At 46.9% G+C, this 27,500-nt stretch overlaps 2 protein-coding genes and 1 long non-coding RNA gene across 4 annotated transcripts in view; 2 read left to right on the top strand and 1 right to left on the bottom strand.

The window, feature by feature from the left end:
* Window positions 1–9,673, top strand: part of LOC137890131 (uncharacterized) — a 22,649-nt gene extending 12,976 nt beyond the window's left edge. The window contains exons 2-3 of the long non-coding RNA XR_011105268.1: window positions 5,989–6,147; window positions 9,416–9,673. This is a non-coding gene — a long non-coding RNA (uncharacterized lncRNA). The remainder of the gene's footprint in view (window positions 1–5,988; window positions 6,148–9,415) is intronic.
* Window positions 9,674–9,697: 24 nt separating this feature from the next.
* Window positions 9,698–21,537, top strand: arhgef49 (Rho guanine nucleotide exchange factor 49). The gene is made up of 6 exons (XM_068733755.1): window positions 9,698–10,908; window positions 14,237–14,465; window positions 15,418–15,634; window positions 16,168–16,757; window positions 17,338–17,483; window positions 18,234–21,537. The coding sequence occupies exons 1-6, from the start codon at window positions 9,698–9,700 to the stop codon at window positions 19,057–19,059; spliced, it is 3,219 nt and encodes a 1,072-aa protein (XP_068589856.1). The 3' UTR covers window positions 19,060–21,537.
* Window positions 21,538–21,551: 14 nt separating this feature from the next.
* Window positions 21,552–27,500, bottom strand: part of tsn (translin) — a 10,043-nt gene continuing 4,094 nt past the window's right edge. The window contains exons 5-7 of one of the 2 annotated variants that reach the window (XM_068736623.1): window positions 23,672–23,751; window positions 22,081–22,322; window positions 21,552–21,951 (exon numbers count right to left, since the gene is read on the bottom strand). In XM_068736623.1, coding sequence (XP_068592724.1) covers window positions 22,083–22,322; window positions 23,672–23,751 — 320 coding nt within the window. In that variant the 3' untranslated portion in view covers window positions 21,552–21,951; window positions 22,081–22,082. Of the gene's footprint in view, window positions 22,323–23,671; window positions 23,752–27,500 lie in introns of both variants that reach the window. The other variant, XM_068736622.1, reaches the window with a different exon arrangement.

The following is a 27,500-nucleotide window of genomic DNA, read 5'->3' as shown; positions in this document are numbered from 1 at the left end:
CTGGTCCCCAGAGGCTGATCCTCATCAGACTGACTCATTAATATCAACACGTTGATGACTGGATCTCTCAACGCGTCATCGTTAATGAAGAGCTGTGTCTCTACGGAGGAGGAGGACATGAGCAGACAGTGAAGACAGAGGAGAGGACACATGGACAGAGAACTGTAACATACATGTTGACAGAGGTGGAGGTTTGCACAGTGGATCCTGAGGAGAGGAAGAGGAGGAGGTCTGGACTGGAGAGGGTCACGTGAGGCTAATCATCTCCAAGAAAAGGCTTCCTGCGGTGAGTAATCACTGTAGGAACTTCACCATCACCATCACCATCACCATCACCATCACCAGGCGTCCTCAGCAGCCTCTGGTGCTCTTCGGTTTGTCCTTTTGATGTTGAAAAGGAGGAAGAGGAGTTCCTCCAGCTCTGGTTGTTTGGAGACGGTTCTGCTGTTCTTCTGATCGCTGCTGAATGTAAAGAAACCAGAGAGTCAGATGTCAAGTCTGACTTCTGGAGGAGGAAGAAGAGGGTCTCTCCCTCCTCAGATCCAGACTGTTGTGGGTCGATAACAGACCATGATGGTCTGTGATGGATCCTTGTTGAAGCTGATAATGAGACCTCTTTATAAACATTGACACCCCCCCCCCCCCCCCCCCCCCCCACACACACACACACACAGAAGGTCAAGGGTCAGTATTGATCCAGAGGAGGGGGGGGGGGGCAACATGTGGCTGAATTTAAGATTGAACTCATTCTATATTTTATTAAATATTCATATTAATTCATTCATGTTTTTTACAGTAACTCTTATTTTGAAAGGCTGCTCTTCTGTTATTATGACGGAGGAGGGTTTACCTGCAGGTGAACCAGGAAGAAGAAGTAATAGGAAGAACCTCTCTCCTCTTCCTCCTCTTCCTCTTTTATCTCCCTCATCTCCCGTCACCAGAGTGACTCACGTTGCCATCTGCCTCAAATCCTCTCCTCCTCTTCCTCCTCCTCCTCTTCCTCCTCCTTTTGTTTGTTACAGTGATACCTTCATCTCCTCCTCATCTTCCTCCTCCTCCTCCTCTTCTTCTCCCTCACCTGATATCATTTAATCCTCCTCATCTACCATGTCCTTTTTCTCCCAGGGGACAGATGTTAGGAATGAGGTCAGTGTGTGTGTGTGTGTGTGTGTGTGTGTGTGTGTGTGTGTGTGTGTGTGTGTGTGTGTGTGTGTGTCCCTGGAGCTCAAATATTTCACAGTTGAGAGTCGACAATATATATATATTTATTTATATATATATATATATTATGTGTATATATATATATACACATGATATATACATATATATATATTATATATATAATATATATTATATATACATATTTATATATAATATATATATATATATATATTTTATATATAATATTTGATTTGGCTGCGTTGGTAGCCCATGATGTGTTTGAGGACCGTCGGAAAGAAGAAACTCTGACTATAATGACGTTTTTTCAACGATGTATTTTTGCAGATTGTTTGAAGAAAACAAGAAGAAGCATTGATAACAGTAACACCGATAACTCCACAAGGAAAGAGAAGAGAAACTGATGTTTCTCTCTTCATCACATGTGTGTGTGAGTGAACTCAAGAGGAAGGACTTCAGTGACATCACTGATGACACGCCTTCATAGAAAAGAATAACGGATGAAACAACGAAACGTACCGAGACAGACAGCAGAACACGAGGACTCTCCTCTCCTCTGTTTCCACATCTCTTCATCTTTACTGGCCTCGTATCACTCCACCCTCGTTTGCATCACTCGTCTCCTTTGAGCCGCCTCTCCTCGCCTCCTTTGTCCTCGCTGACTGTGTGCAGACCTGCTCATGGAAAACCCGATCAGCTCACCTGCTGTCTGCTGCAGCACTACCTCCAGACAACACCTGGACATATGAACGAGAGCCAGCTGCCCTGAAACCACAGAAGAAGAAGGAGGAGGAAGAGGAGGACGAGGAAGAGGAGGAGGACAGTGCAGGTTGTTTTAGTGTTCAGCTGCCACGCTTCACAGAATGAGGTTTATCTGTAGATTTATCTTCATAATGAGATGAAGTAACTTTATTTATTTGACTTGAATCATCTCAGAGATGTAGCTTCACATCAGGATGACAGCTTCTCACGGTTTCGTATGATATATATATATATGTATATATATATATATATATATATATATATATATATATATATATATATATATATATATATATATATAATATATATAACATATAACCAGGAGTTACTCCTTTCAGTTTGTTTATTCTACTAACAACACAACTTCTGTCGTTACATGAAAACTAAAGTCTTCACAGGAAACAACTCGGTTAAGTTGAGACAGCAGCAGCTCTAGTTGAGTTCAGAATGATGAAATACGTGGTGAGGTTTAGTGAACGACGTTGCTTTGGTTTAAAATGTGTCTTTACTGAAGCTACAAGCTACTTGGCTAGCTTGTTAGCCTCAGCTAGCTTGTTAGCCTGAGCTAGCTCGGTAGCTTCGATCTAGCTGGTCTTTAGAAGCTCTGTGTGACGTCACAGAGACCACGTCCACCCAGACCCAGACCCTAAACACTACACAGCGCTTCATACTGTGAGACCCTCAGTAGGTATTCTAAAGACAACATTCACACTAATCTGTGTACTGCTGGTGAACAGGAGAGAGACTCTGTTTTTCAGAATAAGAGCGTGAACCAGAATGGAGGAGGAGCTTGTGGTCTAGGAGGATGCTCACACACTGATCCTCGTCTCTCTACACGGTGACTTCATTTGAATGCAGAGCTCTCAGCCGTCGTAGTGAAACATCTCCTCTTGTCTCCAGAGACGTGGAGTCCATGAACGTCTCATTAACAGACCTCTCCTGGTCCTCCTTTGATGGAGCTCAGTGTCTCTCTGCCCCCCCCACCCTCAGCTCCCTGAGCCCCCGGGTGGAGCCTCATTAACCCACATTTCTGTGTGTGTGTGTGTGTGTGTGTGTGTGTGTACATGTTTCCTTTGAAGAAACTCTGCAGGACTGCTTCATGTTGTTGTGTTTCTTACTTCCTGTGGATTACTCTGTGTGTGTTTGGTGAACGTTTGAGCCGCTGACACGCTATCAGCTCAACGTCATGCAAACGGAGAGATACCGTATTTAAATACAGCGATAGCAGAGCGGCGTCGTCTCCTCTCCTGACTCCTGACTCCTCACACCTCTGTCTGATGACTCTCATGCTTCATCAAAAGAGAAACCGGTCGGCTTTTCTTCAGCGTTGTTGTCAGAGTGAAACATCACAGCAGCCGTCCAGACCGACTCAAACAAGCACACTTACAGCACTAAAGCTGAAGCTAGTTCAACAACACGCTTACATTGAGTTAACCTCTTCATGTGTTAAAGCTGCATTCTCTCTAGTGTCCACCAGGGGGCGACTCCTCTGGTTGTATAGAAGTCTAGTCTAAAATGACTCTACTTCTCTCTTGATTTATTCCCTCAGTAAACATTGTAAACATGAGTTTATGGTCTCAATCTCTAGTTTACAGTCTTCTTCAATACAGCATGATGTTCATTTAGTACATTATGGAACATTTAGAGTCAAACAGACCATGAAGAGGGGATGATTTAGGTACTGTGTAGCCCCGCCCTGACAGACGGCTGTCTCTCTAGAGTTTGTAGTGTTTTCGTCTTTCAACTCTTTCACAGTGAAGTTAATTATGAACTGTTGGTTCCTAAAAATGTTTTATTCATCGTTCAGTTGTAATTAGCTCCGCCCTCTAGAGTCACTTCTGGTTTAAAAAAACAAGATGGCGACGACCAAAAGCGAAAAAAAACTTTTTTTTTTGTCAAGATGTTTATAGTGATTCTTCTTCTTCTTCTTCTTCTTCTTCTTCTTCTTCTTCTTCTTCTTCTTCTTCTATTATATCTGTTTTTATATGGAACCAAAGAAATGATATTCATGACGTGCTGACATGTTCTCACACACACACACACACACACACACACACACACACACACTGAATGAACGACAGAGAATTGTCTCAGTGATTTAATAAATAATACTAATAATAAAACGTTGTGATGTCAGAGGACAGAAGGACATCATCAGGATCAGTTCTAGACGTGGTCACGGTCTACATGTGGAAGTTGGATGTTTGCAGTAGAGAGAGGTTTGGGGGGAGGGGGGGGGGTCATCTCTATGTGACAGCCACTAGTCAAAGCTTTGGATGATGCAGCTCTCTGGGGGGGGGGGGTCATGTGACCTGAGCTCTGAATGACTTTGATTTTTGTTTTTTATCATCGTGAGGATGTTGAAGAGGTGGAAGCAGCATTTTAGTGGAGCAGACGAGGTGTGGATCTATGGATTATAGATCTATGGATTATAGATTATAGATCTTCTGTTTGATTGTAGACCAGCTGTCTGTGTGCTTCTGTCTTTTGTTCTTCTCTGTTTTGTCTCAGATGTTTTCTTTAAGGTTACATTGTTTAGTTTTAACGTGTTTTTCTTATCATTTATTTATTTAATTACAGTGTTTTACTGTTTATTTAATTTAATTTGTGATTTATTTAAAAAAGTCTCCACACATATTAGCAACAGATTTATTTATTTGTATTATGTTATTTAGTGTTACAGCAATGTATGTATATATGTTAATTAATGTTAATTTATTTATTTATTTATTTTTAAATGTATTTCTTATTTGACAGCGACAAAGCGTAATAATACATCACACCAGATTTATTTCAGTGTATTGTTTATTTGATATTTTACTTAGTTTTATTTATTGTCAGTTTTTTTATCACTGCGATATTTTCTTAAATTTAGTGAAACATAATTTGATTTTAATTAAGCTTAATTTTTCATCACTTTATTTTATTATTTATTTGATATTTATTTGATTGATATTTATTTGATTATGTTTTATTTACAACTGGAATTTGTATTATTAATTAATTATTATTATTGAATTATATATTTATTGAAGTATAAATGTGAAATTTGATTTATTTTTTGTTTTCTTTATTGTTTAATTAAAAGGTGAAGTTGCTTTATAAAGCTTTAAACTTAGCATCAGTATTAGTTTCCTCTCTATAATGACATCATACACACACAGACACACACACACACACACACACACACACACACAGACACACACACACACACACACACACACACACACACACGTACACACGCAGACACACACACACACACACACACACACACACACATACACACACACACGTACACACGCAGACACACACACACACACACACACATACACACACACACACACACGTACACACGCAGACACACACACACACGCAGACACACACACACACACACACACATACACACACACACACACACACACGTACACACGCAGACACACACACACACACACACACACACATACACACACACACACACACACACACACGTACACACACATACACACACACACACACACACACACACACACACGTACACACGCAGACACACACACACACACACACACACACACACACACACACACACACACAGTATAATGGGTGTAATCTGCTTCTCCTGACAGAAACACTAATTATGTAATTGACTCAACGTCTAATGTAATCTGTGAGAGGACACAACATCTGTTATTCAAACCTCCAGTCTCTGTGGTTCTCTGTGGTTCTCTGTTGATCTCTGTGGTTCTTTGTTGTTCTCTGTGGTTTTCTGTGGTTCTTTGTGGTTCTCTGTGGTTATTTGTTGTTCTCTGTGGTTCTTTGTTGTTCTCTGTGGTTCTTTGTGGTTTTGTTGTGGTTCTCTGTTGATCTCTGTGGTTCTCTGTTGTTCTCTGTGGTTCTCTGTTGTTCTCTGTTGTCTCTTTGTCTCTTTGTCTCACAGAGTGAAACACAGCATTATCTCCATCCTGGTGTTGTGTTTTGTGTTTTTCGTGTAGAAGAAGCAGCTCATCGATTGATATTCTTCTTCTTCTTCTTCTCTCTCTTTACTTGTAGCTCGAGGCCACGTCTGTCCGTTTCCGTGAAAACTCCAGACAGACCGCCGTGCAGAGAGGAGACGAAGAAGAGAAGAGGAAGAGGAAGCCGTCCGCTTTGGGATCTGATCCCGTGACCTGCAGGAGGAGAGAAGCGGCGTGGAGACTTGATTAAAATGGGGTGAGTTTAGAGGATCACAACGCTGCCAGCAGCTGCAGCTGATGAGGATTTGATTCCAAACCTGATCTCTGCAACCCGATGCTGACCGTCAGAGAACCTGTGGGCTCAGTCAGAGAGGAGGGGAGAACGCTGTGGAAAGAACTACGCAATACAAGCATCGCGTCATACCAAAAACATGAACACGTTCTGAGCCTTTCTTTAACAGTGACATGCTTTTATTGTGACATTTTAACCAAAGATACGTCGACGGTTAAAAAACAAGATGGCGACAGTTAAAAACAAAGATGGCGACTGTTAAAAAACAAGATGGCGACTGTTATAAACCAAGATGGCGACTGTTAAAAAACAAGATGGCGACTGTTAAAAAACAAGATGGCGACTGTTATAAACCAAGATGGCGACTGTTAAAAAACAAGATGGCGACTGTTAAAAAACAAGATGGCGACGGTTAAAAACCAAGATGGCGACGGTTAAAAACCAAGATGGCGACTGTTAAAAACCAAGATGGCGACTGTTATAAACCAAGATGGCGACTGTTAAAAACCAAGATGGCGACGGTTAAAAACCAAGATGGCGACTGTTAAAAACCAAGATGGCGACAGTTAAATGCCAAACTCAAGGCTTCAAAGACCCACAAACCAAAGGGTGACCCCAAAAACATGAACACTTGTTGAAGGTTTCTTGTCTTCATGAGATGCTTTTGTTGTGACACTTTATCCAAAGTCAGGTCAAAGCGAATGAGATCTCAGCAGTGATTGGCTGACGTTCATGCAGATGAATGAAAGCTTGAATCCGACACTCTTTAGTCCACAGGACTCAATAATACACAGACTGACTTGTTAAGATGGAGGTTCAGTTAATAATGGAGACACTCCGATCACACAAATGATTTATTTCCTCATTTCGATGCCGTTGCTCTCTCGCACGCTCTGCCATCATATCTGGAGCAACCAGCCCCAGTGCATGCTGGGAGATGGCGGCTGATTTACTGTCCTGCTGGGAGGGATGAGTTATTCCTCTGTTAGCTCGCGGAGAGAGAGTGCTGCCCTCCAGAGAGCCTTTATCCTGCCAGTAATTCAACCACAGAGAGAGAGGGAGGCATGCTGAGCAGCACACACACACACACACACACACACACACACACACACACACACACACACACACACACATACACACACACACAAACACACACGCTAATTAAAGCCAAATACCACATATCAGCTCTTTTTCTCTTGTGCACGCTCACTTATTTGTGTCTGAGTAGAAGAATCACATTTAATAGAAGGCAGTTTAAGTCCAGAGGAGGTCCTTTAAGAAGAACCACAAAACGTTCCTCATGTTCTCCCCCACGGAGCAGAGGGAGGAAGCGTATTGATTCAGAACATGAAGATGGTAATTCAGCGGTCGGTGTTCCTGATAATGGACAGAAGGGATGGATATTAGATGTTAAAGCAGTCCTTGCGGTTTACAGCGTGGTCGCCTTTAATATCTCTAGTTCTATTAAGATCATCCTGGAATGTTGCAGACTTTAAAAGACTGTTAAAGCTGCATTCTCTCTAGTGTCCACCAGGGGGCGACTCCTCTGGTTGTATAGAAGTCTAGTCTAAAATGACTCTACTTCTCTCTTGATTTATTCCCTCAGTAAACATTGTAAACATGAGTTTATGGTCTCAATCTCTAGTTTACAGTCTTCTTCAATACAGCATGATGTTCATTTAGTACATTATGCTCCATTTAGAGTCAAACACACCATAAAGCAGGGGATGATTTAGGGGCGGGGCTACACGCTGATTGACAGGTCTCTACCAGAGACGTATACGGCGTCTCTACGTCACTCCTCCTCAGTCCAGATATGGTCACTTCCTGTTCACTGGTTGATAAGAAACAAGATGGCGACGGCCAAAGGCTTCACAACGTCCACAAACCAACGAGAGACGTCACGACGACTACGTCCTCTTCTTATAAACACTAAATACCAAAGACATTCAATGGGCTGCAGCGTTCCTGTGCAGAGTGAGAGGAGAGGTGTTCTCTTGCAGCCTAACTGGTTGAAGACTACATGTATTATTGTTGTCTTTGTAGAGATCCATTCATGAAACTCGACAGCTTTGAGTGGAGGCTGCTTCTGCCCTCCTCCCTCCAAACATGTGAGGAATGGAGATTGATCCATTACTGCTGCAGCTTGGAGGACGGAGGCCTCGTTCGTGCTCCGGCATCAGGGAGCGTTCTTTGAGTCCGGAGATGATTTGGGTTTTATTATTCAGCCTAATGCGTCGAGGATGAGTCCTCCGAGTCCTCGCGTTTCATAACGCTGCAGACGGACTGAGAGCGACATGCTATCTGCTCTCATCACAGAGCCGCTCTCTGCTAATCTACTACTACTGTCTGATGAGTCAGGAGGAGAAGACGAGCAGCTATCTTCATTACCGTCCCCTCGGCTCAGCGTCACACTCATTTCCTGTCTCTCTGCCTCTCTGCGTCTCTGTATCCGTCTCTCAATCTTGAGTTTTAATAGCCTGACAAGCAGAGCAATAATCCCTCTATTATCATTCTTTCTGCAGAGAAAGACAAAAGCCTGAGGGGGAAGACAGGGAGCCATTTATATCAAATGAATGTGATTATTCTGGTTCAGAGACACCGTCTCCGGGTCCAGAGCCGAGACCGAAGACCTCTGACTAATCTGTGTCACGTGGCCGAGACATCAAGTCTGAGAGTCTGATATATTTATATACAAGAGCGAGCTGGGTTCACGTTTAACACATTAAACAATATTAACAAAAATACGCTGGAGACGCTGCTGCTGGAGGATCTGGGTCTGTCCTTGGTGGACCGGTCTCTGCTGGAGGATCTGGGTCTGTCCACGGTGGACCGGTCTCTGCTGGAGGATCTGGGTCTGTCCACGGTGGACCAGGTCTCTGCTGGAGTCTGAGCTGAAGGAGGTTCTGGTGAACCTGCATGAGTTCATCTGGTTTCACCAGAATCCGACCCGGTGGCTCTGATGACATCATTCAGAACAACTCTGTAGAAACAGACCATCTTCTCTCTGATGGTCTCTGTACTGATGGAGGTCTGATAGAGGACCAGGACTACACTGAGACTGGTTCATACAGAGGATCAGGACTACACTGAGACTGGTTCATATAGAGGATCAGGACTACACTGAGACTGGTTCATACAGAGGACCAGGATCTTCAGAGGTGTATCTCATAGTGATGTTGTACATAAGTCATTGTGGTACTAACATGTTTACATCTGGTGGTCTCTGCAGGCTGCAGGAGTCTGAGGGCCGTCTGCTCCGCCCACAGCCATGTCAGACGTGAAGCCTCCTCCACCATGTGACTACTCCTCCGCCTCCTCCACCGCCACCGCCGCCTCCGCCGGCTCTCCCGCCGGCTCTCCCGCCGGCTGCGCCTCCCCCCTCCGCCTCGTCACAGACATGGAGCCCTGCATCGCCGACCTCCTGCTGTCCCCCGACCCCCTGTCCTCCTTCCACCGACACAGACCCGGCCTCCCTCACTACCCGGGCCTCCAGGGGCCCCACTTCCCGCTCATGTCCAGGTGCAACAGCAGCACCCTGCTAACCAACCTGGGGCTGAGGTACTGCTCCGGCAGGCAGGGCCCTCTGGGTCCAGGTCCAGGTCCGGCCCCGGGCCCCTGCGGCTACGCAGGAAGCAACAGGCCCTACAGGAGCATGGAGAACCTGAACTGGAACACCGTGGCGGATCATGGCCTGTGTGCGTTCGGCGCCGCCCCTTACAGGAGCACGGACAGCGAGTTTATTTTACGCTACACCTCCACCAGCCACTGGTACGACGGGCCCCCGGATGGATCTATGATGGGGGCCCCTGGACTGGTCCCCAACCAAGAGAGCCTGGCGTTTTACCCTCGACACGTGCTGCCCAGGAAGGACCTGCCGATCTTCCCCCAGCTGCTGTTTCCGGGCGGCGTCGACGAATGGGATGCGAGGAAGGGCCTGAGGGAGAAGCTCCGCCTCCAGAGCGCAAGGTCGTCCGCGGAGCACCTGAAGCACCTCCCGTTGCGGCCTCCGGCGACCGCCCTGGCCGCCGCGTCCATGCACGACGTGAGTTCGACCGCCGTCGCGTCCAGGCCGCCGAGCTCCACACGCATCACCAGCCCCGAGGAGATCAAGCAGGAGGTCCTGAGGCGCCTGCAGCTCCGGCGGCAGAACAGCAGCCCCAACCTGGCTCTCCACAGCTCCCCGTCCAGCCCGGAGGTGGTGGCGACGTCCTACACGACGGACAACATCGCGGGGAGCAGGAGGAGATCGGATTCTGCGTCTGAGCACCGCAGACCTCCCGTGGGACGCCTCCACATCCCCACCTTCGAGGAGTTTAAGAGGATGAGGCAGAAGGAGGGAGACCAGGACCAGGAGTCCACAGCCGGTTCTGTGAGATCTGGAAGATCTGAAGGAGCAGGAGCATCAGATGTTAAGAGTCCTCCTTCCGGGGGAAGAAACAGAAAGAAGGACTCGGAGGAGGTGCAGGGAGAACCGAGGAGCACCGCAGCTCCCACCTCCGTCACCACCACATACACTCCCATCTGCACGGGCCCGAGAAGGAGGAGCAGTTTGGAACCGGCCGGGTCGGTTCCCTTCCCGCCCAGCAGGGAGAACTGGGGTCGGCCCTCCAGCTGCTGCCCGGCGCTCCTCCTGGAGGGGACGGACCTGTCCAGCTACGGAGCCAAGATCTACAAGATGAAGGACGGCCTCATCGGGTCGGCTCTGGACCTCATCAAGAAGAGGTGAGTGTTAACAACACAGTCTACCGTTAACTAACACAGTGTAAATAAAGTTTTAGTGAGGAGGGTTCTCCTCCAGTATTCAGTAGAACGTGTTTCTAGTCTCTGAATAGATATTCTGGATCCTTGTAGACCAGCTGATGTAGTCAATCAATGATCAATAATGAGTATCAGAGGCAGTACGCTGCTGCTCCGTGTGCGTGGCTCTGGTCTTCATACTGCAGGAGGACCTGGACTCAGAAGGTGTAGAACACGCCCTCCTGTTGTTCCTCCTGGTTCCTCAGCCAACAGCTGACAGAGAGAGAGTCTGTCTGCAGCCCTGTTAGCTCCGACAGCTGTTAGCACAATAACTGAGATAAATGGGTAACACACACACACACACACACACACACACACACACACACACACAGATGGACTCGTTCACACACAGCGATTCAACGGTCTGACGCCACAAAGTTCTTTTGCATGTTCTCTCTGGGTTCTCCGTCTTCCTCCCACAATCCAAAGACATGATGCTAGTCTGGACACCTGTCCAGGTGAGGAACAGTCATGGGGTTAATCCTCTGGAGATCACGACCAATTACATCAGCGCTCCTGCAGCCCTCTGACGTCCCTCACAGCCCTCCATGGATTCATCTTCTGGTCCCCACAATGCAACACGCTGCACTTTAAACGTGTCTTCAGGCTCTGTGAATATATTTAAAGACGGTATGAATAAAACATGGCTGTGTTCTGTGTGATGTCTGCAGCCCGAGGTGTTCCTCTTCCACCCGTGCGTCTCTTTGTTGACGTGTGTTGCTGCAGCCTAACTTGCTTGCGGAGCGTTAATGCAGCTCCGGGTTTGTAGGGCGCGGCAGCAGTGAAGGTGCATGTTCTATGTGTTTGTCTCTGTTAGACGCACACTCATCAGTGGACCGGCGGGTTCATTCCGGCGGGTTGAGCGCTGATGGATCACATTTCAGAGGTTTCCTGGTGGACTGAAGCTGCAGGTTATTACTCACAGAGTGACGGAGAGGCCTCTAACGTCCCTGTGAGGACGCTTCAGAGTACTCACACCTGCATTCATCACATGAACGACACAAACCAAGGGTCTACATTAACCCTGTGGCTCCTGCTTCTCAAACGATGACATCATTAGAGGGTTCTGAGTTAATTATTCGGCCCTAATTTCCAAAATTTCAAGGATTCAACAATTCATCTGGAGTGATGCAGTTGACAGATTGGTGAACGATGGAACCAATCTGCAGTGACGGTATTTAAATGAATACAAGGGACTCATGGAGTGTGGATTGTGGCGCCCCCTGTGGACTAAAGTGGTAGTGAGTCCCTTTAAAACCTTTCATTCTACTGACAGTAACACCGCTCAGTCCATATCAATATATATATATATATATATATATATATATATATATTATACATACAACAGTACACGTTGTTGACTGTCTATTAGAGGCGTGTTGAAGAACAGTTCAAACCTAATGATCTTCTCAAACTGCTGAATCCAGACCTTTCTTGCCGTGATGGTGTTGTTGTTTGCTGGACCGTGAAGCTCACCGGCGTTAGAGAAGCTAGATCAATATGTTGCACAGAGCTGGTGTTGTTAATAATGTGTGAGAGCAGAATGTAAAGCTGTGTGTTCTGAAGATGATCAATATGTGTCGTGACAGGAACCCCTCCAGGGACCAGGGCTTCATTTCAGCGCGATGTTTCGATTTAAAACCTTGTGGTTCTGACCAACCGACCCGATGAAGAGCTAGAGATCACCCTCATTCATCTTTCATTAGCTCCTCTCTGATTGGTTGTACCAGCAGCCTGAGAGACACGCCCACAGTAGAGACACGCCCACATTGGAGACACGCCCACAGTAGAGACAGTAGTAAGTGTTGTTGAGTGTTGTTGTTAAAGTAAAATGCAGCTTTGAGTCGGTTTGTTGGTGGAGCTTCAACAGGAAGTGAGGACGTAGCTCAACAGGAAGTGAGGACGTAGCTCAACAGGAAGTGAGGACGTAGCTCAACAGGAAGTGAGGACGTAGCTCATCGTGTTCATGAAGCTTCTTTAATCTGTGACCTCATGAGAGATCACTGCTGACTGTGTGCTGCAGGAATGATTCCACATCTCAGACAAAGGAATGAGGGAGAAGTGTGTGTGTGTGTGTGTGTGTGTGTGTGTGTGTGTGTGTGCGTGTGTGAGGTGAGCGTGTGTGTGTGTGTGAGGTGAGCGTGTGTGTGTGTGTGTGTGTGTGTGTGTGTGAGGTGAGCGTGTGTGTGCGTGTGTGTGTGAGGTGAGCGTGTGTGTGTGAGATGTGTGTGTGTGTGTGTGTGTGAGGTGAGCGTGTGTGTGTGTGTGTGTGTGTGTGAGGTGAGCGTGTGTGTGTGAGATGTGTGTGTGTGTGTGTGTGTGTGTGTGTGTGTGTGAGGTGAGCGTGTGTGTGTGTGAGATGTGTGTGTGTGTGTGTGAGATGTGTGTGTGTGTGTGTGTGTGTGTGTGTGTGTGTGTGTGTGTGCGTGTGTGTGTGTGTGCGTGTGTGTGTGTGTGTGAGGTGAGCGTGTGTGTGTGTGTGTGTGTGTGTGTGTGTGAGTGTGTGTGTGCGTGTGTGAGGTGAGCGTGTGTGTGTGTGTGAGGTGAGCGTGTGTGTGTGTGTGTGTGTGTGTGTGAGGTGAGCGTGTGTGTGTGTGTGTGTGCGTGTGTGAGGTGAGCGTGTGTGTGTGTGTGTGTGTGTGTGTGTGTGAGGTGAGCGTGTGTGTGTGTGAGATGTGTGTGTGTGTGTGTGAGATGTGTGTGTGTGTGTGTGTGTGTGTGTGTGTGTGAGATGTGTGTGTGTGTGTGTGTGTGTGTGTGTGTGTGTGTGTGAGATGTGTGTGGGTGTGTGTGTGTGTGCGTGTATGTGTGTGTGTGTGTGTGTGTGTGTGTGTGTGGTCTGGGGGTTCAGGTGTTAATGTCTGTTCATGTGTCTAATTGCTGTCATCCTGAGGAGGGGGGGGCATTGATTTGGGTGTTTGAGCGGTAAAAAGATGATGGAGATGGAGGAGGAGGAGGAGGAGGAGGAGGAGGAGGAGGAGGAGGGTGTGTGTTGAGTATAGAGGAAAGCACAGCAGGAAGCAGAGAGGCTTGTGAGCTGAAGAGGAGGAGGAAGGAGAGGAAGATTAGGAAGGAGAGGAGGAATGAGTGACAGAGAGAGAGCTCTGCCAGAATCACAATTTCAACCCTCCTCACTTTTCCTTATTTTCTTTCCTCTCTCTCTCTCTCCCTCTCCCCCTCCCTCTCTCCTCGCTCTCTTTCCTCCTCCTCTTCCTCCCTCCCTCCCTCTCTCCTCCCTCTCCTCCTCCTCCAGCTGCAGTGCAGAGATCTCCTCCGAGGCCCCCGTCAGGCTGTCAGGTGACCGGGACGGAGGCCGTGACGACATCACCGCCGCCCCCCCGGCCGACTGTCAGCCCTCCGCCGTTGCCATGGCAACGTCGGCAACGGCCCGCAGAGCCGAGGCTGACGACGACGACGAGACGCCTGCAGGAGGAGGAGGAGGAGCGGGAGGAGGAAGAGGAGGAGAGGAAGCAGGAGAATGCGTAAGGATTTCTATTTCATTCTATTTCTTTTTTTTAGTCTTTCTTTCATGTCTTTAACGTGTCGTCTGGTTTCTCCTTCGTTGCTTTCGTCGCGGTAGAACCACAGAAACTGTTCAAGGATGACTGCGACACACACACACACACACACACACACACACACACACACACACACACACACACACACACACACACACACACTCCGATGCAGAGGTATTTGTTGAGACGGGACCGATCGTCTGAAGGATGCCGTGAGAGGAGCCGGTAGCTCAGAATCAGAATGGAGTCACATCTCATGCTGCAGAGGCTGTAGGTTTAGAGAAACACATTTCTGCTTCTCCTCTTTTCTTGTGTTTCGTTCTCTGCGTTCTCTGCATTCCCAAAGCAACGGCGTTGCGCAATTTGATAATTGAGAGGAACATGAATTATTCTCCTTCATTTTTCACCTGATGTGCTGCAGGCTGTAAATCATGTTCTCTCTCTGGAACGGAGCGATGGAAAGCTGTTCAGTCTGGTTGTCAGAGCTCTGTTTGTGGAGGTCATCTGTCATGTACAGCCGGTGATCATCAGTGGATGTTTGGGGGGGGGGGGGGGGGGGCATCGTGTGTTAGCGTTGACCTCTGAACTTCTTTGATAGATTTTAAAAGCCTCGTGAGGAGAGTTCTGTCCGTCCGTGTCGGGGAATTCCTCGCTTCACCTCCAAAAAAAAAAAATCAGCCAGGAGACGATGAGACTTCGAGGCCTCGACGGCTTCTTCAAGTCAGAGATCAGAGCAGGTCCTTCTGGGTGTGTGGTTGTGTCTCCGTATGAACCCTGGATCCTCGTCAGCTGTACGAGGATCAGAGCGAGACATGAAAACTCCTCACCTCATCATCACCATCATCTCCTCTGGGCGGTCTGCCCCTCTTCTTCTTCATCTGTCTGATTGACACACGTGTCCTGCCCCCTCCCCCAGCACGCCGGTCTGGGCTGCCGGCGCTCCAGCTCGGACGCCGCCTACGAGCTGGCTGAGACGGTGAGGGCGCAGCGAGAGTGCCGTCTGCGGCCCCACTACAGCGACCCCATGCCGGCCGACGCCTCCAAGCGCAAACAGCTGGAGATGAAGATCGCAGCGGCCGCACGACTCCACGGACACCGGCGAGACCGGGACCGAGACCGGGACCGGGACAGCGGTGAGTTCAGGGAATTCTGTGATGCATCGCACTTTAATTTCACTAATGAGACACTGATGATGAAACGGAAGCTACGAGGTTTTATTATAAAACTAGAAAGGATCCAGTGAGCAGATCATCTCATGTCCCACAATGCAGTTCTCTTTCAGAAACATTTTCAGGATTCAAATGTGCATCAAAACACAGAAAGTCTTAATTAAATTTATGTTGAAGCACTTAAATCTAATCAAAGTCTTTTTGTCTGAAGCATCTTATTTTGGTAAAATTATTTTTGGTTAGGCGTCAAAATGTGCATTTTTAAGTAGGAACCAAAGAAGAACGTGGAACCCACTTATATGACAACAACATGGCCCAATGTTGTATTCACCAAACTGTTCCCTGTGAACCAGCTGTTCAGGTAGAACCGAGCAGAGAGTTCTGTCCATCAGTCCATGCAGTAATGACGAGTCCAGATTACAGCGGCGTTCATTGGGGAATGTGTGTGTCGTCATCGTGAGCGCTAATGAACCTGACCTTCCTCCCTCTCTCTCCAGCTCCGGCAGCCCTTCGTGGTCGCTCTGAGCCGCCCGGCGAGGAGCGACAGGCGGGTCTGGGCGTGACGCGGTCCGGGCACCACCGCTGGAGCACCATCAGCAGCCTGAGCGTGGACAGCGGCGTGGTGGGCCTCAGCGACGAGCGGGAGGAGGAGGACAGCAAGCCTCGCCGTTACCGCCGGAGCCGGGGATCCGAGGTGGAGCGGGTGGACAGCGGCATCGGACCCGGTCTGTCCCGCACCTGGAAGAGACCGTCGGCCTCCCTCCGAGCCTGGGAGGCCCAGAGACCCTGTCCGGACTGCGGGCTCAGGGACGGCGCCTCCAAAGAGCGAGGGGAACGAATGTGTGAACGTTGCTCCAAGCTGCGCACCGAGCGCAAGGAAGCCATCCTGGAGTTCCTGAACACGGAGTCGAGCTACGGCGAGGACCTGCGGATCATCAAGGACGAGTTCTATAGTCCGATGCAGAGCGCCGGGCTGCTGACGGCCGATCAGCTCGTCGTGGTCTTCAGCAACGTTCAGGAGCTCATCGACGTCAACGACCGCTTCACTGAACATCTACAGGACAGCATCGACCAGGCCTTCGACCAGGTGACCACACGCACGGGAAGACTATCAGGGCTTCAGCAACGTGGTCCGGTTTATAATGGTCTTGTTGAAAAACCAGCAAGAGCATGCTGGATTTTTAAAATGATCCAACATGAAAACTCAGCACAGAGTTCTCAACTCCTCTCCAATCAAAGTAGCTAGCAGTACTAGATGATGAGAAGATGCTAAATCTAGAGAGGGAGACAGGTAGGGAGACAGGAAGGTAGGTAGACAAGTGCGTAGACAGGTAGGTGGACAGCTAGGTAGGTGAACAGGTAGGTGGACAGCTAGGTAGGTGGACAATTAGATAGGTAGACGGGTAGGTAGGTTAACAGGTGGGTGGGTGGACAAGTAGATGGACAGAATGGTAGGTAGACAAGTAGGTAGATTGGTAGACATAATTTACTAGAATTCATATTCTTATATTGAAGATGTCTTGAGCACTATTTTGCTTCGTCATGCCCGCACACTGTTACCTGAAAGCTTTAACATACAATAATGGACAAAGACCAATTGTTTCCCAGTGTGAGACATATTTAGGAGTTGCACATTGACCATTTTCTCTCGTGTGGTTTGACCTCAGGGAGATGAAGATCTGCTCACGGTGTACATCGGAGAGATCTTTCTGGAGTTCGTCAATATGCTGCCGGCCTTCCAGACCTACTGTCTGCAGCAGTCCACCTCGGTCAACATGCTCAACACGCTGGAGAAGGAGAAAGAGCTGCTCAGGTAGATTCCTCTTCCTGTTAGTGTGTGTGTGTGGTGTAAAGTTCATGCCACGGCTGGTTTCCGAAATTCTTAATTGAAGAGACAGCCGATATCACTTATTCAGAAGGTCTATTTCGAGAGAAGAGCTGCTAAGACTGATATTTTTAGGCAGCTTGGTCATGAGTCAGTCCGTCCTGTGATTCCCGGGCGTTAACCTCCGGTTCTGCCGAATGAAGCCAAAGCTTCATGAGTTAAAGCTGCATTCTCTCTAGTGTCCACCAGGGGGCTACTCCTCTGGTTGTATAGAAGTCTAGTCTAAAATGACTCTACTTCTCTCTTGATTTATTCCCTCAGTAAACATTGTAAACATGAGTTTATGGTCTCAGTCTCTAGTTTCCAGTCTTCTTCAATACAGCATGATGTTCATTTAGTACATTATGCTCCATTTAGAGTCAAACAGACCAGAAAGCAGGGGATGATTTAGGGGCAGGGCTACAGTGATTGACAGGTCGACACCAGAGATGTATACGGCGTCTCTACGTCACTCCTCCTCAGTCCAGATGTGCTCCCTTCCTGTTCACTGGTTGTAAAATAAAACCAAGATGGCGACGGCTAAAATGTCAAACTCAAGGTTTCAAAACACAAACCAATGGGTGACGCCACGATGACTACGTCCACTTCTTATATACAATCTGGTTATTCCCAGTAATCAGCTTTTTAAAGTGTTCGTTCACTTTAAACTAAATTATTTCTCTGGTTCTGTCTTCTCAGAATCTTCCTGGACGTTTCCCAGAATGACAACACGGCACTGCGGCGCATGAACTTGCGCTCCTTCCTCATGGCGCCCCTCCAGCGGGTCACCAAATACCCGCTCCTGCTGAGTCGCATCATCAAGGTGACTCCTGAGTGCCACCCGGACTACGCGCGTCTCCGCGAGGCCAAGAGTCGGGTGGAATCCCACCTGGAGCACATCAACATGAAGACCAAGCAGGAGGGCAACGGCGTCACCTGGTCCCTGCGCTCGTTCCGCCGCGACAGCCGCAAAAACCGGGAGGTCATCAACATCGAGATGCGAGAGGTGTCGATGAAGACGGTGGGCTGGGCGAGAGAAAACACGCGCTTCGTCATGGAGGGACCCCTCCAGTTGTCCCAGCCGGCGGACGGTCAGTGGGTGAAGAAGGGCAGCAAGGCCCTCAAGTTCCAGAACGTCCAGAGTCTGCTGATGGTGAGGATACAGCGGGCCGGCGAAGTCCCGGGGCAGGGCACCGACGTGGGGGCTCAGGGAGAAGGTGGCGGGGACAGCATTCGAGACGGAGTTCTGGTTCTGATCAAGGACAAAAGCAGCGGGAAGTTCACTGTCCTCAGAGAGCCCATCCGCCTGGGAAACTGTGTGGTGTCCACGGATCCGGACTGCGAGGACACGTTCGAGGTGCTCGACATCCGGCGGGAGTCTTTCGTTTTTCGCGCCTCGGACAAATCCCGCACGCAGCAGTGGTTCCATCAGATTAAGAGATACACTCGAGACTTGGGCACCTGGAGGAAAAGACGCAACGCTTTGCCCAACATCATGATCAACACAAACCAGACCCGCTCCTGAGACCAACCTCCGTCACACTGTAAATAAGCTGCAAAACTAAGCTGACAACGAGAAGCATTTCTGAGTGACGCCGCTGTTAAAACCATAGAAGTAGAATGGGAGTAGAACGGAGACGCTCATTCAAATCAACGCAGCAGCGATGGTCAGAGCGCCGGACATTTTGTATGTGTACCGTTGGGACTGCAACCGTCGTAGCGGGCTAACATTAGAAACACCTAAACAGACTTACGGCAAGTCGCAGACTCACCGCGGTGAGGTTTTGTAGTAACGACTAAAACAGGTAACGTTACGAAGTGTAGAGAGCAAAAGTTAACCTTCATCCACGCACTCGTCACAGCGAAGTAAAGCTCATTTTCTGTAACCAGTGCAGCTTTAAAGCACGGTGGAATTAGCAAGCGAGCTAACTTAACTAGCCAGCCACTGAATTAGTGCATTTTTAACAACTCAATGCCTCATCCATGCACTCTTGTCACAGCGTAGGACAGATCTTTGCTATCACCAGATTAGCGATAACTTTGTTTGGGTTATTTTCGGTAACCAGTGTAGCGTGATAGCGTTGCTAATTCCACCATACTTTAATGCTGCGCTGGTTACAGAAAATAAGCCAAACAATGGGCTGGTGGCAAGCAGCTGTGCTGGGTCTAACCGTCCTGAAAGACAAGCTAGCTAGTTAACTAGCATACCGCTGGCTAGTAAGCAAGCTTGCTAATTCCCCCAGGCTTTAATGCTACGCTGGTTACAGAAAATGATCCGAGCGGTATAACGGTCTAACGTTTCCTCCGCCTCCAGAGACGGACAAGCTAACGTTAGCTAGCTACTCAGCGGTTCGTCTACGGGCCCCACTGACGTGTGTTGTCACCATGACATTCGCCATTTTCTTTTGTACCAGTCAAATGACCACGAAACAACTCTTAAATGTCCGTTCTGCTCCTCTTCTACTTCTATGATTTAAGATATTTCTCTCGTGAGACTGAGATACAGCACTTTTTTTTCTTACAAAGCTATAACTGCGCCACACTGTCATGAAGTTACGTACGAACACCGAAGTCGTTGAAAGAAAATAAAAGATTCCTGGACAACCAAAAAAACAAACTTGGGCCGAGCTCGTCGGCCTTGATTGTAAAGACTCGTTTGGAGACGTCGAGCTGCGTCTGCAGCGTCAACGGTGTGTCTGTTGAAGAGCATGACTGAAACGTGGCTGACTGCAAAAGAAAAAGAAAAAGCGTATTGTAATTAATTTCTTTTTATACAAGACTGAGGGGGTTCGGTCGGTCCAGATGTTTGTTCGGTGGGTTCCGTTTGTTGTCACTGCCCTCTGCTGGACGTCGGCGGTGCGGCAACCTTCACTGCCACAGATGCGGTCGAGCCGACTTCCTGTTATCACTGTGTTTAAAATAAGAAACCCACACGACAGCAATAATCTCTGCCAGCTCCGACACACGTAGCTACCGCACACGCATTTAATTTCCCAGAGTTCCATGCGGCAGATTCAATCAAAGCTTCCCGACAACGAAGGAAGTAGTTCTGATAATCGCGTAGCGCCGTGAAGGCAAGTTTGTAGTCCACCTCCTCTAACCGTCACCATCGCGTCACACAGGTACAAGTCCAGCGCTGCGGTTTACCCTCCTCACTGTGTACCGAGGGCGGAGTTTTTCAACCTCTGGTTCGGGAGCTCGTGTGGGGTCGCACAGAGCGGACCGTGGGACAGAAGTAATGATCTGTTCGATTGGTTCTATAAGGCTGCAACAAGCCGTTCATTCATTCATTCATCCGATTCATGTTTGATCTGCAAAACGTCTCCAAATCCCGAGACCTAACAGGTATTGAATTTACTACGATATAAAAAGCAGCATTTGAGAAACAGGAAGCAAGACATTTATGATGTAAATCATCTACATTGTTGTCGTTTACAATGAAGAATCAAATAGATTAGACACTCTTTCTGTAGAACCCGTCTTCATGTGAAATACAACATGACATCTCTCCGTCTAATTAAAGCGTAAGAAGGTTGAAAATCTCCGTTACTTGAGCTCTAAACACAGCGTCCCAACCCACCTGTGTGGTCATGTGACCCGGAGACGAGCTGCTGTGCCTTGGTCCTCGATTACTGTTACGCTGCTTCATTACTGTCACCGTAGCATTGACCTCCTGACTGGACTCAGATCACTTCACAGGCAATATAATCATGTGTTACAGCTCTTACTTTAGTGTGTTGTTATTATTTATGAAGGCTTTATTTTATTTTAATGCACTTTACGATAGTCCCCCTGTGGAGCTGCTGGGTGAACGTGGTTCTTCCTACTAGAAGGACCTGAAGGTCAGCAGGTCCTCAAACCAAAACCACTGTTTTCAGTTTGAGAAGCAGCAGATCTCCGTCTCAAACGCTTTGTTTGTTTTCCTCATTTGCATTTTGGAAGACCTAATGTATTATCTCTCCCCCTAATGTAATATATTGTGAATTATATTAAAAAGATTTTAAACACGACCTCGTCTGTAGTGCCATTCACTCCTTTGTTTTATTAAAGTTGTGACGCAGTAGGAAGTGTAGAAATGTATTTACAGTCATTCAAAGACAGAACCAGAGAAATGAGATGAGATACGACGACAGGAACCCAAGAAAACACGCAGAACATTCACCGCTTGTTCTCGTCGTCGTTCTCAGTGATGCTCCTTTATTAAAGATATCATGTGAACAAAAGACATCTTCATATCAAAGTCAGACATCATCAAAATCCATCTAGAACGCCGTGAAACGTATTCATTGGATGTCGAGTGGAATACTTGCTTCATCAACGAGGCTCCTGACTTTGTTCTTCACAACGATTCAGAAACAACAAGCAGACGTCGACTCAGCTGGTGAACAAACAGTCAGATCTTATGGATTCAACGTCACTGTAATGACAAGTGGGTTCAGAACCAGCTCCGTAAACACAGACCGATGAAGCTTATAAAAAACAAAAACACAGCAACAAGCTGAAGCTCGGATCTTGAACAGACCGTCATTCGTTCATTGGTTCATACGTTCATTGGCGCTGCTGGTCCCCGGCGGTCTCGGCCTCCTTGGCGAGCCCGCGGATGGACAGGTCGTACACCACCTCCTCGATCTTCTTCACGTCGTACTTCAGGCCGTCGTAGCGCTTCCTCAGCGGGTCGTTCTTCAGGTTCAGCAGCCGGAAGCCCGAGTCCAGCTCGTTGATGAAGTTGGAGATGCGGAGCGGCCGGGTGTAGTCGCCCGCCGTCACGCTGTTCACCGCCAACCGCGACTGCACCAAGAAACGGGAGTTCAGTTAAAAAGCAACGCAAAATCACCAACAGATGACTCCTTCAAGATACGATACGATCAAATTAGATACGATATAAGATAAAAGATACGATCAAATAAGATACGATATAAGATAAAAGATACGATACGATCAAATAAGATACAATATAAGATAAAAGATACGATCAAATAAGATACGATATAAGATAAAAGATACGATGCGATCAAATAAAATAAAAGATACGATCAAATAAGATAAAAGATACGATACGATCAAATAAGATACGATATAAGATAAAAGATACGATACGATCAAATAAGATAAAAGATACGATCAAATAAGATAAAAGATACGATCAAATAAGATACGATATAAGATAAAAGATACAATACGATCAAATAAGATACGATATAAGATAAAAGATACAATACAATCAAATAAGATAAAAGATACAATAAAATAAGATACGATCAAATAAGATACGATATAAGATAAAAGATACGATCAAATAAGATACGATATAAGATAAAAGATACGATACGATCAAATAAGATAAAAGATACGATACAATCAAATAAGATACGATATAAGATAAAAGATACGACACAATCAAATAAGATAAAAGATACGATCAAATAAGATAAAAGATACGATCAAATAAGATACGATATAAGATAAAAGATACAATCAAATAAGATAAAAGATACGATAAAATAAGATACGATCAAATAAGATACGATATAAGATAAAAGATACGATACGATCAAATAAGATACGATATAAGATAAAAGATACAATCAAATAAGATAAAAGATACGATAAAATAAGATACGATCAAATAAGATACGATATAAGATAAAAGATACGATACGATCAAATAAGATAAAAGATACGATCAAATAAGATAAAAGATACGATCAAATAAGTTACGATCAAATAAGATATGATAAAATAAAATACGATAAAATAAGAAGATAAAATACGATACGACAAGATATGCTACGATACGCTACGCTACCATAACTTAAGATAAGCTACGATACGATAAAATAAGATACATCTTCCATTTTAAGTTTTAAGTTTTTAACAAAGACTATTAAATATAAAGGCTGGGACTCATTATCAAAATGTCACAACATTATGTGAATCAGTTTATCTATTGACGAATGACTGAACACCAGTTTATTAGGTACAGCTCTCCAACAGTAACAGTGGTGTTCAGAGAAGATTTCTTCACGAAGGTTCATTGATTCAAAGAGACGATGAATGACGTCACACAGAGACGTCTGTTATTAATACAACCCTCATTGATATAAACAGGGTGGACAAAATAATAGACAACAACTCACCAGCTCACTGGCCATGATGAGCACACCTGCCAGGTAGTCCTCCACGTCCAGGTGGAAGCCTTTCTCTCTCACCACCTCGACTGAAGAAGAGGAGGGACAACAGTGAGACTGAAGAAGAGGAGGAACAACAGCGAGACTGAAGAAGAGGAGGAACAACAGTGAGAGTGAAGAAGAGGAGGAACAACAGCGAGACTGAAGAAGAGGAGGAACAGTGAGAGTGAAGAAGAGGAGGAACAACAGTGAGAGTGAAGAAGAGGAGGAACAACAGCGAGACTGAAGAAGAGGAGGAACAACAGTGAGACTGAAGAAGAGGAGGAACAACAGTGAGAGTGAAGAAGAGGAACAACAGTGAGAGTGAAGAAGAGGAGGAACAACAGTGAGAGTGAAGAAGAGGAGGAACAACAGCGAGAGTGAAGAAGAGGAGGAACAACAGCGAGACTGAAGAAGAGGAGGAACAGTGAGAGTGAAGAAGAGGAGGAACAACAGTGAGACTGAAGAAGAGGAGGAACAGTGAGAGTGAAGAAGAGGAGGAACAACAGTGAGACTGAAGAAGAGGAGGAACAGTGAGAGTGAAGAAGAGGAGGAACAACAGCGAGACTGAAGAAGAGGAGGAACAACAGTGAGAGTGAAGAAGAGGAGGAACAGTGAGAGTGAAGAAGAGGAGGAACAACAGTGAGACTGAAGAAGAGGAGGAACAGTGAGAGTGAAGAAGAGGAGGAACAACAGTGAGAGTGAAGAAGAGGAGGAACAACAGCGAGACTGAAGAAGAGGAGGAACAACAGTGAGAGTGAAGAAGAGGAGGAACAACAGCGAGAGTGAAGAAGAGGAGGAACAACAGCGAGACTGAAGAAGAGGAGGAACAACAGTGAGAGTGAAGAAGAGGAGGAACAACAGCGAGACTGAAGAAGAGGAGGAACAACAGTGAGAGTGAAGAAGAGGAACAACAGTGAGAGTGAAGAAGAGGAGGAACAACAGCGAGACTGAAGAAGAGGAGGAACAACAGTGAGAGTGAAGAAGAGGAGGAACAACAGTGAGACTGAAGAAGAGGAGGAACAGTGAGAGTGAAGAAGAGGAGGAACAACAGCGAGAGTGAAGAAGAGGAGGAACAACAGCGAGACTGAAGAAGAGGAGGAACAACAGCGAGAGTGAAGAAAAGGAGGAACAGTGAGAGTGAAGAAGAGGAGGAACGACAGTGAGAGTGAAGAAGAGGAGGAACGACAGTGAGACTGAAGAAGAGGAGGAACAACAGTGAGACTGAAGAAGAGGAGGAACAACAGTGAGAGTGAAGAAGAGGAGGAACAACAGTGAGACTGAAGAAGAGGAGGAACAACAGTGAGAGTGAAGAAGAGGAGGAACAACAGTGAGAGTGAAGAAGAGGAGGAACAACAGTGAGACTGAAGAAGAGGAGGAACAACAAGAAGAGTGAAGAAGAGGAGGAACAACAGTGAGAGTGAAGAAGAGGAGGAACAACAATGAGACTGAAGAAGAGAAGGAACAACAGTGAGAGTGAAGAAGAGGAGGAGGAACAGTGAGAGTGAAGAGGAGGAGGAACAACAGCGAGACTGAAGAAGAGGAGGAACAACAGTGAGAGTGAAGAAGAGGAGGAACAACAGCGAGACTGAAGAAGAGGAGGAACAGTGAGAGTGAAGAAGAGGAGGAACAACAGTGAGAGTGAAGAAGAGGAGGAACAACAGCGAGACTGAAGAAGAGGAGGAACAACAGTGAGACTGAAGAAGAGGAGGAACAACAGTGAGAGTGAAGAAGAGGAACAACAGTGAGAGTGAAGAAGAGGAGGAACAACAGTGAGAGTGAAGAAGAGGAGGAACAACAGCGAGAGTGAAGAAGAGGAGGAACAACAGCGAGACTGAAGAAGAGGAGGAACAGTGAGAGTGAAGAAGAGGAGGAACAACAGTGAGACTGAAGAAGAGGAGGAACAGTGAGAGTGAAGAAGAGGAGGAACAACAGTGAGACTGAAGAAGAGGAGGAACAGTGAGAGTGAAGAAGAGGAGGAACAACAGCGAGACTGAAGAAGAGGAGGAACAACAGTGAGAGTGAAGAAGAGGAGGAACAGTGAGAGTGAAGAAGAGGAGGAACAACAGTGAGACTGAAGAAGAGGAGGAACAGTGAGAGTGAAGAAGAGGAGGAACAACAGTGAGAGTGAAGAAGAGGAGGAACAACAGCGAGACTGAAGAAGAGGAGGAACAACAGTGAGAGTGAAGAAGAGGAGGAACAACAGCGAGAGTGAAGAAGAGGAGGAACAACAGCGAGACTGAAGAAGAGGAGGAACAACAGTGAGAGTGAAGAAGAGGAGGAACAACAGCGAGACTGAAGAAGAGGAGGAACAACAGTGAGAGTGAAGAAGAGGAGGAACAACAGCGAGACTGAAGAAGAGGAGGAACAACAGTGAGACTGAAGAAGAGGAGGAACAACAGTGAGAGTGAAGAAGAGGAACAACAGTGAGAGTGAAGAAGAGGAGGAACAACAGCGAGACTGAAGAAGAGGAGGAACAACAGTGAGAGTGAAGAAGAGGAGGAACAACAGTGAGACTGAAGAAGAGGAGGAACAGTGAGAGTGAAGAAGAGGAGGAACAACAGCGAGAGTGAAGAAGAGGAGGAACAACAGCGAGACTGAAGAAGAGGAGGAACAACAGCGAGAGTGAAGAAGAGGAGGAACAACAGCGAGACTGAAGAAGAGGAGGAACAACAGTGAGAGTGAAGAAGAGGAGGAACAACAGTGAGAGTGAAGAAGAGGAGGAACAACAGTGAGACTGAAGAAGAGGAGGAACAACAGTGAGAGTGAAGAAGAGGAGGAACAACAGTGAGACTGAAGAAGAGGAGGAACAACAGTGAGACTGAAGAAGAGGAGGAACAGTGAGAGTGAAGAAGAGGAGGAACAACAGTGAGAGTGAAGAAGAGGAGGAACAACAGTGAGAGTGAAGAAGAGGAGGAACAACAGTGAGACTGAAGAAGAGGAGGAACAACAGTGAGAGTGAAGAAGAGGAGGAACAACAGTGAGAGTGAAGAAGAGGAGGAACAACAGTGAGAGTGAAGAAGAGGAGGAACAACAGCGAGACTGAAGAAGAGGAGGAACAACAGTGAGAGTGAAGAAGAGGAGGAACAACAGTGAGAGTGAAGAAGAGGAGGAACAACAGTGAGAGTGAAGAAGAGGAGGAACAACAACAAGAAGAGTGAAGAAGAGGAGGAACAACAGTGAGAGTGAAGAAGAGGAGGAACAGTGAGAGTGAAGAAGAGGAGGAACAACAGTGAGAGTGAAGAAGAGGAGGAACAACAGTGAGAGTGAAGAAGAGGAGGAACAACAGTGAGACTGAAGAAGAGGAGGAACAACAGTGAGACTGAAGAAGAGGAGGAACAACAGTGAGAGTGAAGAAGAGGAGGAACAGTGAGACTGAAGAGGAGGAGGAACAACAGTGAGAGTGAAGAGGAGGAGGAACAGTGAGAGTGAAGAGGAGGAGGAACAGTGAGAGTGAAGAAGAGGAGGAACAACAGTGAGAGTGAAGAAGAGGAGGAACAACAGTGAGACTGAAGAAGAGGAGGAACAACAGTGAGAGTGAAGAAGAGGAGGAACAACAGTGAGAGTGAAGAAGAGGAGGAACAACAGTGAGACTGAAGAAGAGGAGGAACAACAGTGAGAGTGAAGAAGAGGAGGAGGAACAGTGAGAGTGAAGAGGAGGAGGAACAACAGTGAGAGTGAAGAAGAGGAGGAACAACAGTGAGAGTGAAGGAGAGGAGGAACAACAGCGAGTGAAGAAGAGGAGGAACAACAGTGAGAGTGAAGAAGAGGAGGAACAGTGAGAGTGAAGAAGAGGAGG

The sequence above is a fragment of the Cebidichthys violaceus genome, unplaced genomic scaffold (assembly GCF_023349555.1).
Source record: "Cebidichthys violaceus isolate CVI_PGR_0920_01 unplaced genomic scaffold, fCebVio1.0.p SCAF_11, whole genome shotgun sequence".
NCBI lineage: Eukaryota > Metazoa > Chordata > Actinopteri > Perciformes > Stichaeidae > Cebidichthys > Cebidichthys violaceus.
Note: the sequence above shows the minus strand (reverse complement) of the source record. Positions and strands in the feature narration are given on the sequence as shown.

Excerpts from the sequence above, each read along its gene's own strand:
- arhgef49 (XM_068733755.1), top strand. The coding sequence starts at position 9,698 with ATGTCCAGGTGCAACAGCAGCACCCTGCTAACCAACCTGGGGCTGAGG. Across the intron at positions 16,758-17,337 it reads TCGACCAGGCCTTCGACCAG|GGAGATGAAGATCTGCTCAC; the intron begins GTGACCACACGC and ends GTTTGACCTCAG. Across the intron at positions 17,484-18,233 it reads AAGGAGAAAGAGCTGCTCAG|AATCTTCCTGGACGTTTCCC; the intron begins GTAGATTCCTCT and ends CTGTCTTCTCAG.